The 20914-nt window shown below is 38.0% G+C and overlaps 1 protein-coding gene across 4 annotated transcripts in view; it reads left to right on the top strand.

The window, feature by feature from the left end:
• GRIN2A (glutamate ionotropic receptor NMDA type subunit 2A) overlaps positions 1–20914 on the top strand; it is a 165243-nt gene that overhangs the window by 73105 nt on the left and 71224 nt on the right. For 3 of the 4 annotated variants that reach the window (XM_088174458.1, XM_088174459.1, XM_088174460.1), the window contains exon 3: positions 18228–18820. In XM_088174458.1, the coding sequence (XP_088030584.1) occupies positions 18228–18820 (593 nt within the window). Of the gene's footprint in view, positions 1–8406; positions 8799–18227; positions 18821–20914 lie in introns of those variants that run through there. The other variant, XM_088174461.1, reaches the window with a different exon arrangement.

The following is a 20914-nucleotide window of genomic DNA, read 5'->3' on the forward strand; positions in this document are numbered from 1 at the left end:
TGTCTTTTCCTTGATCCCTTAGATATCCTGGCTCACCCCAGAGGGGGCTCATCCAGACAGGCTGGCACAGTAAATCCTGGGAGGAGAGAGTTCTCCGTGGATGTGTGACAAGTGCTGCATCTCTGGCTGAGCCACTTTGTAATCACTGCCATCTAATCAGTGCTGCTCTTCTAATCTAAAAATGAAGGTTTCCTGTTTGCTGAAAAGTTAGCAATTCCAGTCAGGCATTTTATCTTAACCTACAGGGAACAGATAACAGCATGTGGCAGTTTTCTGTCAAGCAAAAGCAATCACAAAATGCATTATGTGGTGTGGGGTCTCCTTCAAGCTCTTCCTAAGGTGGATGTCCTCAGCTAAACCTTCTCCCATGCAATGAGCTTCCCCCAAAAACTCAAACGGCTTTAAACTCTATTCTAATGAGTAGATGTTTATAAAAATGTGTTAAGCAGCAACAATTGGAAACATTTCAGAGAGAGGACAGAAACAGGAAAGGTTTGTATGGTAATTTCCCAGGAATCACTTCTCTAAGATGTGATTACTCTGTCTGCTTTGCTTTCCTTCAGCAGGATAATTACAGACAGACATGTTGGGATAAACTCCTCTATGTTTAGGACCCAAACACTGTAATGCTATGTTTATGGAAAGCCTGTAAATTACCTGTGAGCACTACAGAAATCAGTGTTGGCTCAGCACACAGGGGGTTCAACACCCACAAACAGGCTTTTCATTGCTGAAAATGACATTTTTGTTTGTCTGAAATGCACTATGGGTCACTTGGGAGCTATGTCTCTCTTCCACTTCTAATTAAAACAACACATTTAAAACAGGAGGGATTTAATTTTCTCTTAATTATTTGTAAAAGACCTAAAAGTGATTTCTGTCACAGCCTTTTAATGACAGAAGAAAATGCCTTCCACAAAACATCAAGGCTCTTCATCCAAGAAAGCATTATGCCAGGAGATTTTTAAAGGAGTCCTTCATATCTGGAAATGAGGGATTCACCTTTTTTAAAGTGAAAAGAAAGAGGTTTCCACTCTTTTGGTTCCAAGTAAATGGATACTCACTCTCTTTTAGCAAAAATGAATGTTTTCTATTCCTGAGTATCAAACAGCTAAACACACGGGTACTGCAGGGCTTTAAATTTCAATTTGTAATGTCAGAATTTTCTAATCTGAGATTTGTCATGTATGGAAAACAGAGCATGCCAGATATGCATAGATGAAGAGAAAGTGTTAAGTTTTGTGGGTTTTGGCTTTTTGTTTACCACTTTACAAGGCTGGTAAAAAACTGAAAAAAAGAAGAAAGGTTATATGTCTTTTCCTTTTGCAAATGACCCATAATATGCTATTAGCTATTCAAGAAACCACAGAATGTGGTTGGGTTATGTAAATTGTTATGACCATATGCCAGTTCAGCTATAATCCTGTCATAAAACTCCAGTAGTCCCCACCCCCTCCCTCACCACATCCTGAAGACAGTACCTGGGTTGTTGCATCACTTTTTTCCTGATCTAGGTTTGAATAGTTGAACACCTCTGAGACTGTTAATGGTGATGAATGTGATACACTGATCATAAGAAAAAGACCTCTGTGTTTTGGAGAAACATACTCCTAACATGATAACGACTCTACTGGGATCCTTTGTAGATCTAGAAATGAAAAAGTTGTTTAGGTTAAAATGTTATGGGAAAAGCTTGTGTAATTTGTCACAGATAGTAAGTTGGGTATTTGCTTTCCTTTCATTATGAATGCAGGTTTTACAGCCATGGATGCTGACCAGCTGTAGACTAATTTGAGATTTTTGGATCAAGCCTTTACTGCTTTGGGATTTTGCTTCTGAAATACTACTTGAAATATTATTCTGGAAATTTATGAAGTCTAAAGGGAAGAACATTCCTGCAATCTCTGTATGCTTGATCTGCGTGATGTGTTATGAAATTTGCTACTTCTTTCTGTAGTATTTCATCAGTCTGCCTGTGTGCAAGTGTAGTAAAGCTAAGTTAAATTTCTGTGGGTACACAGAGTATTACTCTGACATGAAAGACAAGCATGAAAGCGCTGTGGAAGAATTGTAGCCTGAAGAAAATTTCAGCCAGTCCACCTTCATTAACTTTAAATGGCCTTGGCAAGTCTGAGGTGTAATCCAGAGAGAAACTTGGAAGGCAGGAGGGCTGCAGAAAGGGAATTGGGATGTAAAGAGGAATTGTGACCCAGGCTGGAAGGGAATACACACAGAGCTCAGAACTTGACCTGGGTTCTGAACAAAACAGGCAACAAAATGCTTTATCCCTGCTTACCTTCAATACAAGTCTTCAAAACTTTCATCCAGATTAGTGTTGCTGTTCCAGTGCTTAATTTGGCTGATGGGTAAATTATAGGTAATGTTCTTCTGGTTGTAATGAACTAGAAATCACTATTCTTACCCTCTTCTGGAAAACTACTGAAATAGTTCTGGCAGTATAAAACTTGATTAAAATCGAGTCTGATAGTTCAGCTTTTAGTGACTAAAGTAGTAAATGTCTTTGCTTCTGTAGAGGTTCCATAGTTTCTTCAAATTATTCGTGAAGTCTTAAATCATCACTATGAGTGAGTGTGACAGGAGGAATATGTTGTCACTGTGTGTATATAAACATGTAGGTATTTTGGGTATCAAGGGGATCCTTACTGTGTGTTGTATGAATGATACATGTTATTGTATGTACAGTAAGTGTGTTATGTAACAGAGCCCACAGATTTGTTCTAAACCAGGCTTTTATTGCATGGCCTCCAAATGTTGGATGGAACCTAGGAATGTATAATGATTTGCTTTGGAAAAGACAGAGTATCTGCAGGGAACTGAACAGCTTTATGACCTTCTAGAATGTAGAAGTTGGTTAAAAAACAGATTATTCCAGAGATTCTTGTAGTTGCAGTCATTACTTTTAATCCTGTAACTCCAGTCAGTTGGTGTCACTTACCTGTAGCACTCAAACTAACTGGGTTCTGGTGAGTGGGCTGTTTGCAAGAGGGAAGTATGCTAATCATGCATAATGAGCTGTCATGACCTTATGTTTGGAAAGTTTATGCATTTTGTCATCTCTTTTAATGGAAATTACATGTTACTCTCTTGGCTTATTCCCTTGATGTAGTTGTACTCAGCACGTTCAGCTGATTGCACTGATTAATTGGTTGCATCATTAGTATTTGGTTATAAATGTCTGGATTTCCATATTTTTCTGCAAAGACATATAAGAAACACTCCAATAAAGCAACCAAAACCAAAAAAAATAACAAAACAAGGTACTTTTGATGCTGGTCTGCACAGCCAAGTGAGAAACACCAAGGGATGGTCAGAGAGCTCTGTTGTCTTCTAGTGCAGCAGCATTAGTTGGACTGCCTGTTCAAAATGTGGAAAGATAATGTCATATCTTTATGCTGGCCAGGAAAGCCAAAGCTGAAATAATTAATTTATTAGTCTCTTCTGATTTTGGCAGGAATTCATGCTAAATGTTGAAGCTACTACTTGGTGAGAGTGAGAAGAGGTGTGAGTGTAACATATTAAGAAACTGTGGAAATGTTTAAATATGTTGGGAAATTACTTCATATTCATTCATTTAAAGGCATGGGCTTCATTATGTACCTGTGTGCATTTAGCAATTTTCTGAAAAAGAACTGAAGAGATGACAAATCTCTCTCAAATTCCCAGATAGTGATGTTAGCAATCAGTCCCAATTTGTATCTCTTCTGCTTGCGTGTTGAAAAAATGAGAACATTTTTAGCATTGTCTTCTTGAATTCCTCTCCTTGTTGTATTGTAATCGATATGAATGAATTGATAAGAATATCCCTTATGCATCCATTTAATATCCACAGCACCAAGGTATGTACAAATATCATTGCTGAGCTGAGTGCTCATTTTGATTTGGTAGTCTCATTTTCAAGTAATAATTTGAGCCCTTCTTTATGGAGAGGCCATACTTTTCCATATATGCTAATTTCTGCTATAGCCCCAAGCATCTTTATATTACTTCAATTATTTTATGTTTATTTATACCTAATTCTGTGCTTTGTGTTGAATTTTACTCATGAATAATTTATAAAATCTGTTCTTTCTCAGGGGTTTGGGTGAGGTTGTAAGAAATAACAATTTATCAAAGAAAAAAACAAATGGAATATTGTAACTGATCACCACAAGCTGGTATTTTCATAGTGAACAAAAAAATGTTAGTATGTCTTGTTTCTATGGAGTGAGTGTATAATAATAAATTTAACTCCTTAATGACATTGGTTGGGCAAAAAATTACAAGGAAAATGTGCTTCTTAATCTTCTAGAGGGGGGTGAAACTGCAGAGATCTTTAGGTGTACATAATTCTACACATACAGTGTAGAATTTAGTATGCAGAACATAGTTTATTTTACAGGCTTGAATTTTTTATCAGGTGTCAATAGAACTTAGTTTTTTCAGCTTTAATTTTTATTCTACAATCAGATTATGTTATCAATTGAGACACTCATATAATTTAAGACAAATTATAGCCTGTATTATGGGCATGAACAGCAACACATTATCATCCATATGTAGTAAAAAACCTACTTTTAGTAAAAAACCCCACTTTTAGATCAGACTTATCACTTGAAAGAGATTAGAAACTGTTTCTGTATGGATGTTTGACATTTCATGAGGTGTGGTGTTGTGAGATGATTTGTGCTAAACTTTTCCATCTATTGCTGGGGATAAGTAAATCTGCCAGGAGGAAAGATTTACAAGGATCTACATTATTCTGTCTCACTCTAAGGCTCAGTCCTTATTGCAAAGGAAACCTGTTATAACTTGGAAACTGAGAGCTGTTGAAATGTAGCTTTTGTGAAAATCCCATTTTATGATCCAGTCATTTTACAAATGCAGTTTGATGTGACAGACACTTAGTGCTGGCTAAGCTACATTATGGAGAATAATGGACAATTATTGCTGTAATTGAGTGAGTTAAACTTTTATTTGCTCTCACTAATTTTATTTTAAATCATGTTATTCTTATCATTTGTTTATTAATAAGGGTGATTAACTTGAAGAAATGGGCTTTTGTAAATGGCATTCCTTAAATGTTTGTGATTTGTGCCTGGTCACCTATCATGCTGCATTACTTCTGCTCTGTGCTTTTCTATATTTTCGGAAGAAGAGCACAAATTCAAATGACAGGACTTCCTGTTTCTGTTTTCAAATGTAAGTGTTTAATTTAGAATTGGATAAAAATTTTATGTTCAATATTTTTATTGCGAACCAGTGGTTGTCCACATTTTTACTAATAATAATCCACAAACAGTGAAAGGAAATATTTGCTGATACCTGTGAGGGAGTTAGTTTTGCACTGCTCATCTATTTCCAGCATGCTGAATGTTTCTCTCTGGCTCTGTGCCAGCTCTGCACAGTGGAACTGGTATAAGTTGTGTTGGAAATAGCTGAGATGTCACCAGAAATGGCTTTTAGAGGTAGTATTGCAGATGAAATTTTAACATGTGGGACACCTGGGTCAGAGGGAGCTCACCTGACTCCTCCTGTCCTGGGGAGTTTTCCAGTATCTGTCCTTCTTGTCCAGGCCCGTAATGGGGAATTGTTCCCTTTCCAGTGGGTGGAATTTTGTTCCTCACCTCCACTCTTGTTATCCAAGATCCTTAGAGCAGCTCAGGGATTCTGAATTCCTTGCCAGTGATTTTGCAGTCTGTGCCAGGCAAGCTGAGTAGAGAAGATCCCTGCTGTGGGATGCTGGCCCACTCCCTGCAGCACATGTTTGGTAACATAAACATGATCATTTGTTCTGTGCACGGTTTATAGAGATGCTTTTGTTCTGAGTTCCCTGCTCCTGACCTGATCTTTAGCAACCCAATTTACTCCCATGGTGAGGCAGGATCAGAAGGAGAAGGGAGCCTTCCTCTACATGAGTGTGTTCCTGCTTCTTTCTCTGAGGTTTCTCATGGACCGACAGACTGCTGCCATGCAGTAACAAATTCTATCCGTCAGGAGAAAAGGCAGGTCTCATGGGATCCCCAGCTATCCATCCCCTGACGAGCTTCACGTGGGCGAGCAATTCAACTTTCTGTGAAATGGAGCATGTCAAGCAATGTGGCAAAGATTTTACATCTCAGTTTTCTTTTCTCTCCCAATTTTCAATACATACTGTGCAGAAAGACTGTCTTATTTACTAGGCATTTGAAAAATTAGCACTTTTCTCCCTAATATGAGCTGTAACTGCCCCTGAACACAGAACAATCCCCGCTTGCTCCAGAAGACTGTCTTCCTTGGAGAAAAGGTGGAGATTTGGTACAGCTTAATTATTTGCATTTTTTAAAATCATCTGTTAATGTAACATAAAGTATTATTATCTGACCAACTAGAAATCACATTGCTTATGTACAGAGAATTATGAGTCATTGAGAGGAAGGTCAGAACTGCCTACTGAGAGCTGTGCAGTGAAGTCTTCCCCTGATGTTCCACATTTCACCTGTACTTCAGGAGTTCTTGTGGAATATATTGCCATGTATTGCAAGGAATCAGGTCATAGCTTTTATCTTTTCCTTTCTGGTAGTGCATCACAGTGCTTCACATTGTGAAGATCAATCCTAAATTACTTAATGACATGTTTAACAATAGTGAAATAATACACCTGCTGTGAACATCAGGTATCAGACGGATGCTGCTTTCAAGGTATTTCTAAAGGACCTGCAAAAGGAAAGCAGTCTTTGTACTTTGTGAACTTAATTTTACTGTTCCAGAGTATGGCACTGGGGTTCGCAGAGGCAAATCGAGATAGAAAGTTGAAGGGGAAGCTCATTCCTTTGTGCCCCTTACACTGAGATCGGAACTGCACCTGCAGCTTCCTTAACAAGCTTTGTTACATAAGGTCCGGAAATGTAACAAGTGCTCATCTTTTATGTGTGGAACTGAAAGCTTTTAACAACTTGTAAGAACAGGTGTTTTGTTTGTTAGTCATCCCACACAAAAGGGTTTTTTTTTCAAAGGAACCCAAAGGATTGGCATCTAAATGCCTTTGTTCGGTTAATGAAAATGAACAAGAACTCCCACTTTGTGTTTGTAGAGAAACTATTTCAGTTAACTGAGCATGAAACGCTTTGCTGAGGACACACAGAGTAGCAAAAATAAAACGGGCATGGATGAATTCTCACATTTGTGCAGATGCTCCTTTCTGCTTAAGCAAACCCACCCCTGAAGACTTTTGAGCACGCTGAGTTTCCATTGAACTTAGATGTGATGGCATTTGCAATTTAATCACATAATGGATTCTTGAAAAAATCTAATTGTTGTAGCATATACTAAGATTAGCTTCAAATCTTTCTTGTTTCATACCTAGGTTAGAAAAACTCAAATTATGATTTCATATTTTCATAGGAATCCATGGAAGTAATTTATTTTTTTGATGTTGTACCTACCCAGGAAAATCCTGTGTGCTTTGTATTGTCAAATGCAACTAATAAAAATTTCTGGCCTTAAAACCATCAACCCATATAATAACCTGTGTTACTTATTTGTGTTCAGAACAAAGATTATGATGTGTCTCTCTTCAAAGATATTGTGCAGGTTGAGGAAGATGCCTTCAGTTCTCTTCACATTGTACAAACAGTTTTTTTTATAGCTGGAAATGAGATACTCAGTTTGCTGTAGCACTGCAGCATTTACAGTATGTGGTATGACTGTTAAATCTATAATAATTTCTAGAAAGAATTACTATGCTTTGTAAGGAGATAAATAGTATTTTGAAGATTTCCTTTCTTGATGTTATGTTTTCCCTCTGATATTTACTGTAAATCAGAGCCATGCTTAAAGATATTTTGCCTCTGCATAACTAAGGAAAAATAACGAGCTAAGCTATTTCACAGAAGAAATAGTTTTACTGCCCATGTAAAGTCTCAGTAATTGGAATATATGTTGTAAAGCTTTTCTGCCTGGAGTATTATTTGCTTATGGGAATAATGCATGGCAAATCTCTTGATGTGTGATATTCTTGCAGCCAGGTAAGTTGGTGCATCCTTAAACAGAATGACAAAAAGAAAATGTAGATTAAAATCAAATGCGTGTAGCAGTGTGGGTAGAGTCAGAAAATGTTTCTGTCTGCACATTCCTGTTACATTACCTCACCCTCCATCACAGAATGCAATGAATGCTTATCTCCTTACCTGGATTGCACAGGGATGGGGGAACTGTTGGATCTGTGGGCAGCTGGATTCCACAGCCTTCCTCTGTTCCTTCTGCTGTGGATGCAGCAGCTCTGAGCACTGGAGCCCTTGCAACTGCTTCAACACAAATCTGTTTTGTTTTGTGATTGTTCAAAGGCTCTGCAGTGAGTACCAGTGAAATACTGTTCATTGTTGGTGTATTTTGTGCTGCCTTCTTATCAGTAGGATTAATTCTAGGATAAGCAGTTAGTCACCCTCTCCTCTTGAGCCAGGATGATATGTCAGTACGGATTTAGATCCCATATCAGAAATTTTGTAACTGAACTTGCTTCTGACCTGCTGCTCTTAAATGTACAGTGGAAAAGAAAATTCATTTCTAGATTGATGGGCTGATCCCTCACTCTGAGAAAGCGTGTAATATCTATTAGCATAACACAAGAGCAGCTGCAGGTTTGCCCAGAGGCTGAAGATGGTACCTGAAGAGGAGAATATAAAGGATAAGCATAAATGGAATTTCTCCTGAGTACAGTCCCTTCTTCAGATCTGCTGATTGTACCTCGGAGCAGAGAGGCATACTGAGCACTGTGAAACACTTCCTCCAAGAAGAATTTAAAAGCAGTATATGTGCTTTGGGTGAGTTACAAGGGTTTTGTCACTTTGCTTTCCCAAGGCAAGCGAGTCAGGTTTGCACCTCTTCTTGTTTAGCACCCAGACTACCTGGGGAACCAAAATGCCTGTCTTAGTGAAGACATCGAGAGTCTTCAGTCTCTTATCTTCCTCTGATACTTAAATTTATCCTACAAATCTCTGTTGCCATGGAAAGCTGCTTGGAATGGCTCCCTTGAACTCTGCTCAGCCTTCCTCTTAAAAAATTCCCTTCCCATCTGTTTGTCTGCCCTCCCCAGCTTGTCTCTGGCTGTTGGGTCTCTCTCTTTGATCCAGTGCTGCTGAAGCAGCTTCATACAGCTGCTGGTCCAAGACTTCTGGCTCGTCAAGGAACAGTACATAGTTATAAGCACAGGGTAGAAAATTAAATTTGCTTTATATTTCTTTTACTTGCCTAATGTTTTATACTCACCATTTGGTGAAAGGGGGTGGAGGAGGAGGTTGTTTGTTACCTTCGTTTTTACTTGTTAAGTGGAGATGTATGGAAATGACTTAGTTAATGGTTTTCTGGCTTCTCATCCCCAACACAAGTGAGAAGTGTTTTAGCATTCAGTTGAGGCCAAATGTTTTCAGATAAGATGATGATGTCTTAAGGCATTTTTATTGATATTCAGTTATACTTATCTTTCTATATGGTGTATGACATTTATGCACATGTGCAGTACATAAGTAAACAGCCTATTTGGCTTAATTCAGCTGCAATTAAATTGTTGGAAGGATTAAATTGTTACTGCTTTAGGATTTAATGCTGAATTCTTGGCTGTAGTATATTTGTTATTGTGGGTATGTATGGTTTTGATTCTGCTTGCAGGATTAATAAGACAGGATGGTGTTATTTTAAAAGCTCCTAATAGCAAAAGCTGTAATTTTTTGTAAATTTTTTTGATGTGTGAGCTGTGATTTGATACTGCAGGATCTTCTTGTGCAATACTTGTACTGGAGAAGAGATTTGAAGAGAGATTTATACTTATCCTCAACCACCCTAAATCTTTGTTCTAAGCAACTTTTCCTATAGGTTGAGGTATACAATATGTATGAAAACGTCATTTTAAAGTCATACAATTATGCAAAATGCTTAGTGTGTTGCACACTAAATACCTGAAATTAAAATTTGTTCCAGGGAGGAATTATTGCATAGCATTGATTCTTGAAAGTTTCCATAAGCTGTTCAGACAACTTGTACTTTTTGATTGCATAGCAATAGTAATATAAACACATCGAATTTTATTTGGCTAAAATATTATCACTACATATTTTAATTTGTCAGATACCCAAGAAGATGTCAAGTAAATTGGATTCTACATTCTGTGGATGGTTCACAGTAACTTGTGTGCCTGTTTAAACTTATGGCTGTGGTAGAGTGAAGTCAATATTGGTGACTGATTCTGAAAAGAAACTGAATTAGGCTGGTGCTGTAAAAAGCTATTAATTAAGCAAAATTACACTGTGCTTTTTAAAGACTTATGATACAATCCTTTGGGGCAGTAAAGTATGTAAATCTTAACTATTACAATAAAATTTTATTTACTGAAAATCTAAAAAATATGAATTGGCAATCTTCATATTTTATTTAAACAGAAAGGTAAAGCACTGTTTTTCCATTTCTTTCTTTTTGGAGTTGCTTGGAAATTTTAGAATCTTCCTTTGTGTTTGAGAGCCATCTGACTGTACCAAAACTTGGCTATCTGGAATTCATTTTGAAACTGGTTAAGCTCCATGTACAAGGCTTATTTCAGGAAGCATAGCCATTATCAGCAGGATTGTTTTTGAGATGAATAATTAGACCTAGCTCCCTGCTCCAAGAAATAATATAACTCACTGTAACCTAAATTTGCTTTTGTATCCATTAAGTTCCCCAAAATGCCCATGAATTGTTCACCCGTGATGGCCTTATGTGAGCAGATGTGGTTCAAAGTGAATGAACTAATTGATTTGATGGGTAATTCTCCACAGTCACAGAGTGCAACTGGAGGAAGGTGAGGTATTCCCCATAGCCCAGTATGTTTTGGTAGTAAAAAATCAGTGTCTCAATACTGATATGAAACGAAGGGTACACTGGTAAATAAAGCCCCAGTGGAAAATGAGGCGTAGAGGGGATGGACAGTCTGTATACAAAGATTTGTACTTATTTTCCAGAGATCTGGCTGGGTTATTTGGTTGGTATCTTTCATACATCCTATATCTTTATGGTATTTTGTTTCAAGACATGAATTATGTGAGTTACAAGGAACTACCAGTACTAGGAGAGGAAAGTTACCTAGGCTTTTCCTTTCTTAAAATGTCTGTGTGTGCCCCTGCTGGAATTACTGAGTCTTGGCCTTTGACTGGGCTAATTCACCAGCTCACTGATGCACTCTTAATGCTTTTTATTTCTAATACCTGGTGAATAGCCTTCTATGAGGCTGAAACATGTTTTTTGTGTCTGAAAATGCACGTAGGCTTTCTACCTTCCAACAAGTGCATTTTGATAGTTTTGTAGTAAAATCATGGCTTGGGTTGCATAATTTCATTGTTTCTTTTTCTCAGCCAAGTAGGTGACCTGTACAGAACAAGTCACTGTCACTGTGCTGGAAACTTTCTCATGTTGCCATGGGGAGAGCTGGAACAGGCCCCCATAATTTTTCCTAATGCTGTCACCAAAATTTTGTTTTGGTGTCTGAGATGTGAATTGTTGGCAGATGAACGTTCCTGTGCAGCAGAGGGCCAGTTACTGTCACCAGTATTACTGGAGGAACTTCACAGCTATTGCTTTTCCTGTCTTTGGAAAGTCTTTAATTTTCCCTATTGCTCTCCCATCATTCATGACAACTGCTTGAAGTGGTTTCACTGAAAGGACAGACTCAAGAGCTCTCCATGTGAACTCAGGTGTTCCTTGAGGTGAAAGATGTCCTCTGTGGCTCATTTAAAGTCATTTTCCTATGGAAAATGAGGTCTTCTTGGGCTCTTCAAGAGAATATTTACTTACATCAATTTAGTGATGACTACTTACATGAAAAAAGCAGGACACTGCTTATACAAACCATGGAAAAAATCTAAATTTAAAAAATGGAAAAGCATTTATCTGCAGTCATGGCAAGGGGCATAAGGGAAATGACACTCTGCTGTAATCCATCCTCCTTGCTACCCAGTATATTAGGTCAAACACATTTTTCAATATTTATTTTCTGGGTGAAATACTGACAGCAAATGAAACTTGCATACAAACCCCATAAAGGTGAGGTATTTTAGGATAATGCTGATTACATCCTGATGTACAGGACCACATGACCCAGCGTGGCTTAAAGGTCAATGATTTATATTCAAGAAATATTTGAACATACAAAACAAATAGATTTTTTTGAAAATACTTTTTATTCTCCCTTTTATTCTTTGAGGCTTCAGTACTCTATTTCTTACATTGGGATTCTTTTTTACCTCAAAAGCTGCACAACAGCTGTTACTTATCCAAATAGCAAAGCAGCTCCATATTGCTGTCTTGTAGACTCACAGTTTTGCCCTTCCTCATTGAAATGTTCACATTGTAAAACATTTAACTGTGGAAACTAAAGTCTATCTAGAAAGGAGGCATCTTGATAACAAACTTTCCATCAAATGACCACCCCAAAATCCCTGCTGATTCATGTGAATCTTTTCAGGATTTTATTTTCTTGTTGCTCATTTCAGCCTTTGAAAGGATTTCTCATGTGGTTGATCAGGAGCTCACACTGAGCCACCACAACTCCCAGTGTTGGAACAATCTCTGAAAGAAAACCCAGATGTGTAAAAACCCAGATGTTGAGTGAGCTCCATCCCAGGAATGGCTCATGGGCTCTGTACAAAACTAGTCACCTTCCATGATTAGGTTATTTCACTGTAATCACATATTGAGTTACTTTCATTAGATGTGACACTCTATTATTTGAAGATGTAAAGGATCAAACCCAGGTGACTTGCAATGATCTCTAGAAACCCTGTTCTCATTCCTTTCTCTTTATTTGCTGTTCTGGTACAAAAAAAATATAGTGACAAACTTCAGCTTTTTAACAGGCTTAAATAAGCCAAATAGGTAGTATAACATTAAATGGATATATGAAAAAGGAAAAAAAAAACAACCACAAAACCTGTTACCTTGCAAAATTCTTAGGATGAAGCCATGACCTAAAAATTCAGAAGTCTTTGCAAAATGAATTTCTGCAGACTCCCTCTGGAAATGGGAAAGAACATGCTTGATTAAGCCAGTGCTAACCTTTTGAAATCATGTTTCTCTGATATTTATTCCGTGAAATAATAAAAGGGGACATGTGAGATGTTGGAAAGCCATAATGTATTCCCTTGCTTTCTACTGCCCTTTTCTAACTTCAATGATCCTCTCCTAGCGCAAACTTTTAAAATAAAAAGTAAGGCCTCGGTTTGTCCTTTTAGTTGACCTTTATATATTTTGTGGCTATGCATTTGCACCAGTTAAATTACAGAGTAATAAAAATTTCCACTCTTTTTCTGGCTCTGATTTCACCACGTGTGAGGCCCGAGTGGTGTCAAGTCCTTGGGAAACAAGTATTTTCTGCTTTTTGTAAGAATGAGTAAATTATTTCCACCCTCACATGTTGCTGTGCTTTGAATGAAAGTACAAATTTTTGTATAATCTCCCTCAAATTGCTCCCATGGTGATAATGGAGGAGTTTTCTCCCTGGGCACCTCAGTGAACTGTTTGTGTTGGGAATTACGTGCGCTATCTCTTAATGAATAGAGGCGGAATTTAATAACTTAAGAATTCAAAAATACGCAGGGTGTCTTGGAGGAAAGGTTTTCCTTTCAGCTCTTCCACTTCAGTGCTTGCATTTACTGAAAGTAAATGGCATGGGGCTGTGCCCTTCCACAGAGGAAAGCCCTGTGGCTGGGGCCTGGATATTCATGGCAGAGAAATGCAATGCACTTCATGTTTACCAGGGAATCAATTCACCACTTCAAGTAATCCAGAAAACGGTACCAAGTTAACACCCTGCAAGAAGTATTTTTTTAGCTACATTTGAGGTCAGCACAGATAATTTTATTCAGTATATTTTTGATGTGATGCTAAATTATTCATTTGAATTCATGACTAGCCTCTGGCTTTTATTTTTTCCGGTCATTATAGAAATGACAAATAACTACTATATTTCATTAAACAGGGAACAGCTTGCACTGTGTATGGAGACCTGGCACCACATGCCATAAATCTTTTGAGAATGGAATGTCTGACTTACAGTGGTGTAAAATCAGAGAAAAATTATTTTTACTGATGTCTGTGAAAGAGAGTAAGAACGAAGCAATTAAGATAACTTTGAAGTCCTACTTGTAGTCCTGTCATGATAATCTTGCTGCTATTTGAATAAGATCATCCTCTGGATTGCTTTTTAAACTCTCTTCCATATTGGTTTTTCCTTTCTGTCACAATATTGTCTTACCAGTGAAGTGACTGTCCCTCGCTATGTCTGAGGAGTGGAAAATTGATTTGGTTCAGTGTTGAACCCAGTTTTGTTCTGGGTTTTTCGTTCAGTTAAATTTTCATTTCACAAAAGCTACACTAGTTTAGATAATAAATATTCCTTTCCTCAACTGACCAGCTCCTGCAGCCTTTTCCCTGGCAGGCACAAGGTACCAGCAGGGCTTACCTCAGCTGTCACAGCAGCTGGGAGTGGCCCCTGCTGAGCTCCTGGAAAAGCCACAGCTGGGAAACTAAGATGTTGTGAAAATAGCTGAGGATGGGGTTTCCAGAGAAATATTCCTGTAATTCGTTGGAATTGGAAAGCGAAATGTACAATTCTGACAGCAGTGACAGATTTGTAGACTCAGTACACTAATTAAAAACACCTTACTCTGATATATTAATCTATGAAAGGACAGCAGCAGGGAGAGCTGGGCTGCTTCGTGCACAAGTGTGGGAATGTTGAAGTGCCCTTCTGCAATGACAGAACTTTGTCACATACAAAATTCAGGAATAATGTTAAGCAAGAAGCACACTGAAGGATTACTTCTTCTGACATGAAACATATGGGGAGAGGATTTGCTGTAAACTGCACACTCATGTGCAAGACAGAAAGAAACAAAAGGTTTTCATTTGCTTTTTTCCTTCTTTTCTCGTTGCTGGATGTGGTGGAATCTAGGCAAGAAGTTGGAAGACAAAACTATTTCTTCCAACTAAATTTTTACTCATACCACGTGCAACACCTTGGGATTGTCATGCTTTGGAATTTATCTGAGAAATTCCTCTGTGAAAGTTTTCTTGCCCTGGATAAATTGTACTCCTTCCTTGCAACCTCCATCAGCTCAATAGTTGGAGACAATGAGGAAGAAAAAAAAAATTATGGTGTGCATTCAAAGCACCTCTGATATTACATCTGTATTCCTACTTCAGCAATGATTTAGATGGATGTCTCAATACATGACAAGATGACAGTTAAATGAAAATAACGGAATAATTTTGGTTTTTTACAAACATCACTCTAGTTTGCATTTGAATATAGAAAATTGGAGTTTAGTATTTTATTACACATATGGAATTTAAGTCTGCATAAAGCAGAGGAATAATAATGCTTTTTTAAAAGAATGTGAAGCTTAAAACCTCCCAAAATAAAAAGCTCTGTAGATGTTTAAGAATACAGTAGTTGAATCTGTTAAAATTTTATTTATTTGTTATTTCTGCACTAAATTTCACCCTTCCCCCCAGTTTAATAGATATGTCCTTGAATATTCTCCTTATAGTCATTTAAGTATCTGCTGAAGTTCCTAAGGCTGCAATTTCCTTGTAATCTTCCATCTGTTTCAAATGCATTGTAAATACACAGTCAGATCTTCAGCTCTGTAAAAGCATCCAGTGAAGTCAGTGCAGTTACATGGAATTTCTTCAGATGAGTCTCACTTGTGATGTTCGTGTCTCCATTCTTCCTGAACCCAGACTTCTTTTCACTGTATAATTATAGTTTTTTTTCAGCATTTTAATCACAAATTGATCATGATTGCCTGATTTTGACTAGACTTCTCATTCACAATTATAGGAAATGGGTTCTTATAATATGAGTGTGACCTTTACAAAAATATCTAAAACCCCTTTCATAAACTGTTTTTCTAACACAATATTTACAACAAAAGGAAAGGATTTACTTTTATTACTTCTCTTTCGTTGTCAGCCTGCTGCAGTGGTGACACAGAGCATTGTGCTCAAGACTGTTCTTAATTGCCAGGGAAGATGCCAAGGACTGCTCTAGGTTAAAAATCTGTATTTACTGGTTAGAAAGGTCACACTTGAAATATCTATGTGATTGTTTTTTGCCCTCAAATATTTCAGTTGCCTCATTGGAGAAGTTCCTTGTGATGCACAAAGGACCAGAATTATTCCATTGCTATGAAACATATAGAAATGGGGAAGAGGGAAAGGGTGTGATGGATATAATCTACTTAATCTACTGTAAATTATTTTACTTTGCACTGTGATTTAACATAATAGTAAATGGAAAACAAAGTAAGAGTTGGAGAAGAAACTGAAGTGATTGGCTTTGCATTACAATATTTTCATGCTCAGTTAGGAGCTGCAGCAAAGTTGGATTCAAAGCACTGTCTCTAGATATCTACTTTACCTTGTAGTAGTAAATCAGTAATTAAAGAATTAAATGCTGGCTCTGAGCAGCTTTTCTGTATTATAGGTTTCTTTAGCTGTGAGAGATCCCTTACAAAATTCTTGTTTGCTGGTTTTTAAGTACCTAGAGTAGGTCACCAGGAAATAGCCCCTAGAAGAATTCAGCAATGAAATAGTCCTTATTCAATTCTTCTCCAAAACATATTTTATAACATTTGTAATTAACCCAAAACATTTCAAATCTGTGTCTGGCATTCAGAATGTCATCACTGAGGTACCAAAGAAGCCATGGCAGATGATTTCATTACCACCAGCAGTGTGTATTTTATACCTTCAATATCAGTCTTCAGAGTCTGACACAAGTTGTAAGACTTTTATTGCTGTCAAGCTATATAAAATCCTGGTGTCAGCTTCTTAACACTTGGAAAGTAATAACACTCCTCATCTTCTATTAAAAAAAGTACAGACTGTTTTCCTGGAATAGATTTGCAGAGTTTGCAGAGCTGAGCTATCATTCTCACTAATATTTGTATGTTTAACACCACCCTGCCATGAAACCCAAATCAATTAATCTGTTTCTGTTGCCTGCAAGTGTAAAATAGGATAGCAGTTTGTGACCATGATCATAAAACTCTTTAAATTTAAATTAAAGGCACCGTATGTGTCTTCCTTCAGAAGCCTGCATAAGAAATCTTGAATGATTCATATCTTATTTTTAAATCATAAGCTTTTGTTTCACCAGGAGTTCATGCTTTCTGTGTCTGAAAATGATGCAAATAAGTTGCCTCTACTGGTCAAGAATAAATACTGAAGTAAAATAAAAATAAAGAATTATACGGCTTCTCATGTAGTTTTGGCACTCTAATTATTGTATGTAAATGCAGAATGTAAAATTAAAAAATATATTTAGATCGTACAGCAATTTAGTAAAAATAGACCACTGAAAGTGTTTGGAAATTTATTGGCAGCAAAATGAATTATGCTTCCTGTTTTGGATGTTAAAATAAGCAGCACCTGCCCTTATGCTTCATAAAATATTACTAATTCTGTAAATCATAAGCCAAATATTAGAAACAATTCTCTATTGGGCAACATTACAGGCAATTCCAGACTCTGAGGCCATTGTTTGAAGTTATTTCCATTTAAGTCCTTTAATGAGGACTCTGACAGATTGCTGGTTGTCCTTGGAGTCCCAGCCTGTTAATTCTCTATCAGGCATCAATGGGCCATGTGCTCTGAATGGAGCAGGACCAGGAGTGAACTCAGTCTCTGGGGACAGAAAATCTACTTCTGCAGAGTCTAAAAGCTTCCACCAAGTCTAGTGAACCTTGGGAATGGAGTCCCCCTCAGACATTATGTCTGGAATTACAGAGCATCCATACAGCACATGCATTGCAGTTTATTTCCATTGTAACTACCAACTGCTGTGAGTTTGTTGGGTTGCATTCATGCATTTACAGGAATGTCAAACTTCTGCTGGAGAGTTGTTTAACTGTGAGTGGCTGTCCCCAGGGAGCTTCCTCAGGAACTACTGATTTGAGTTGTTGTCTTCAAGTGATCCAGCACTTGGAAATTTCCTATGCAAATATCAGTTTGTTACTTTTTTGGCAAATATTCCAATTAGCTGCAAGTACCTATAATCAGTGTTGCTTACTGATGATCTGAAAATGATAAACCACAGAAAGTTACTGGAATGTAATGGAAGTTTGGCAGCTCTGGTAGAACAGAAAGCAGAAGAATTAGATATTTTGTTCCCTTTGGAGTTGTGCCAAGTTACTAATCTCTTGCTGTGTTTGGTATTCTAGGATGTCATGTCCACGTTCTTCCAGTTTGGGGCTTCCATCCAGCAAGAAGCCATTATCATGCTGAAGATCATGCAGGATTATGACTGGCACGTGTTCTCTCTGGTGACCACCACTTTCCCTGGATATCGAGATTTCATCAATGTCATTAAGACCACTGTGGAAAACAGTTTTGTGGGCTGGGACATGCAGAACATCATCATACTCGATACTGCCTTTGGAGATGCCAAGACCCAAATTCAGCTGAAGAAAATCCACTCATCTGTCATCCTGCTGTACTGCTCCAAGGATGAAGCTGTCTACATCCTGGATGAGGCTCGGTCCCTGGGCCTTACTGGCTATGATTTCTTTTGGATAGTTCCTAGCCTGGTTAGTGGTAACACAGAAATCACTCCCAAGGAGTTTCCTTCAGGACTCATTTCAGCAGCTTATGATGAGTGGGACTACAGTTTAGAAGCTCGGGTACGGGATGGCCTGGGGGTTATTGCCACTGCTGCTTCAGCCATGCTGGAAAAGTACTCCTTCATTCCTGAAGCAAGAACGAGCTGCTATGGACAACTGGAGAAAAATGACAGGCCCTCTCAAACCCTGCACAAGTAAGGATGGTTGCTTTGGGTTCTTTCAACCTCTGTAGCCTTGGCAGTTCTCTCTTCTATTGACACTCAGTGTTTCTTGAAGGACAATATTGTTTTTTGCTAATCCTATTGAGCCCTTTTTAAGCAGTGGTTTTCAGATGTTCCGGGAGAATGTGCAAGAGGACTGGCTGCACTGATAGCTGTGCTCCTGGAGATGATGTGAGAATAAACATTGCTCTGAATCTAGTGTAGAAGATGACAGAAATTGGTCTTAGAGGGTATGAAGCTGAGTTAACAAAATTGGACTGTTGTGTGCTTTAACTATGAGGTAAAATTGCCAAAATGCTCTGGAGGCTGTGCCTGTATCACTTGCATCAGCAGGAACCTGGTAATATTTTAGAAGACAAGCAATGTGCAGCATTAAAGCACTGTCCCTGGAAATTATAGAAGCATTAGATTAGTTAGGCAGCTTTTATCACATAACAGCTGAAATCTGTCCCCCTTTACTTGTAAGGGTATATTTTTGTCACCTCTAATAGAATAACTGTAAAACTTAATCAGCATTAATCCAAGCTGATATAGATGTTTTCTCTAAACAGTTTGTCAGATGGGAACTGCCAAGGTTTAATTCAGGATTCTTTTCTTCTTCTTATTATTTTCCTTTTAATTATCACTTTTAGACATGATACTCCTGATTACTTCTATCCAAAATATTGCATGGTAATATATTTCTTTATCTGGTCTGAGAGGAAATAGGGTATCTTGCATATTTTTTAACAGCTCTTGACAATATGGAAGCTACTAAGCAGTATTTATGACATTTTTTCTGACCAAATAGTGCAGATGAAGTGCTTTCTATAGAAAAGAAGAATAGAGTTGGCACAGGAAGGAAAGTTGGTGGTGATTTCAGAAAGGAGATTTTGGAATAGTTTTAGACTTGAGATGTATGTGCTTATTTAAATTAGGAGTTGATTACCATGTGATGTCCTGGAAGAGTTGTTTTCCATGAAAACAGCATCTTTGCACACAGCATTATTCAGAAGCTTTCTTAAAAGCCAGATGCAACCAAGTAAATGGATTTAAACATTTCCATAGTGAGAACTTGCTTTTAGAATGACACTTTCAGGTTTTTTTGTGCCCCCTTTCCTATTTTTAAGCCTCTATAACTACAAATTCCCTGTAGACATTGCAGAAACCCCACGATTCTTTCCTGCTGCCCCATTTGGCCCTGGGAGTGCTCTGTGGCCCAGCAGGGCTCTGGGAAAGCCGTGGTGTGTCCCTGGTGTCAGGGCAGAGCAGTGGGAGGCACTGCTGGGGTACTGTCCCACCTGCACCCAGCGTGGCATCCCCTGCTGGTTCTTGATGCAGTGCTAACAGCATCCTGTTAGCCAAATTCTGGGCCTGAACAGTGGCACCTGGCCTACAAACAAAGCAGTCCACTATTAATAATTGAACTCCAGCTTCTGTGAAAGTTAAGTTATATTCTGTCGTAAGTGTTGGGGTTTAAAATACTCTTGGAAGGGGCACAAAAACTTGAACTTGTTTTGAAAAAGGCTCCTACCCTGTTGTTTGGCTAATGCACTAGTGTAGACTTGAATTAAGTATTCAGTGCTCAGCATAAGCTGTATTTCTTCAAACAATCTTTATTTTCTCATTAAACCTGCATGAGTACAAGAGCAGGGCTTGTGAGTGCTAGGGCAGTGAGATTAGACTTCACCAGGAGATTCTGCAGCATGCAGTGAATGATGCACCCAGGAATTATTAATAGGAGAAGCTGTAGTGCACTGTGGTTAAAAAAGCCATTTCCTGATGTGAAACACTGAGTTATGAAGTAAAAATACCTTTTCTCTAGTGGAGATCCTTTGAGCTTCTCCAACACCAAGAACAAGAAGCAGGCTGTTTTTAATTTAGAAATGTCAGAATTATACTAAAATGAATAAACTTTAAGTAGTCTTTCTCATGCAGTAACTCCCCAAGACTATTCCTGTCACATACAATCTGCTAGCAAGGCAAGTACATATGTACTTAGCATTTACCAGTGCTAAGGAATCTCGGGGAGCTGACCAGTCTCTCCATGACAAGGTGAATCACATAAATCCATTGTGCTTTCTCACC

Source organism: Sturnus vulgaris, chromosome 16 (assembly GCF_052056855.1).
Source record: "Sturnus vulgaris isolate bStuVul1 chromosome 16, bStuVul1.hap1, whole genome shotgun sequence".
Classification (NCBI taxonomy): domain Eukaryota; kingdom Metazoa; phylum Chordata; class Aves; order Passeriformes; family Sturnidae; genus Sturnus; species Sturnus vulgaris.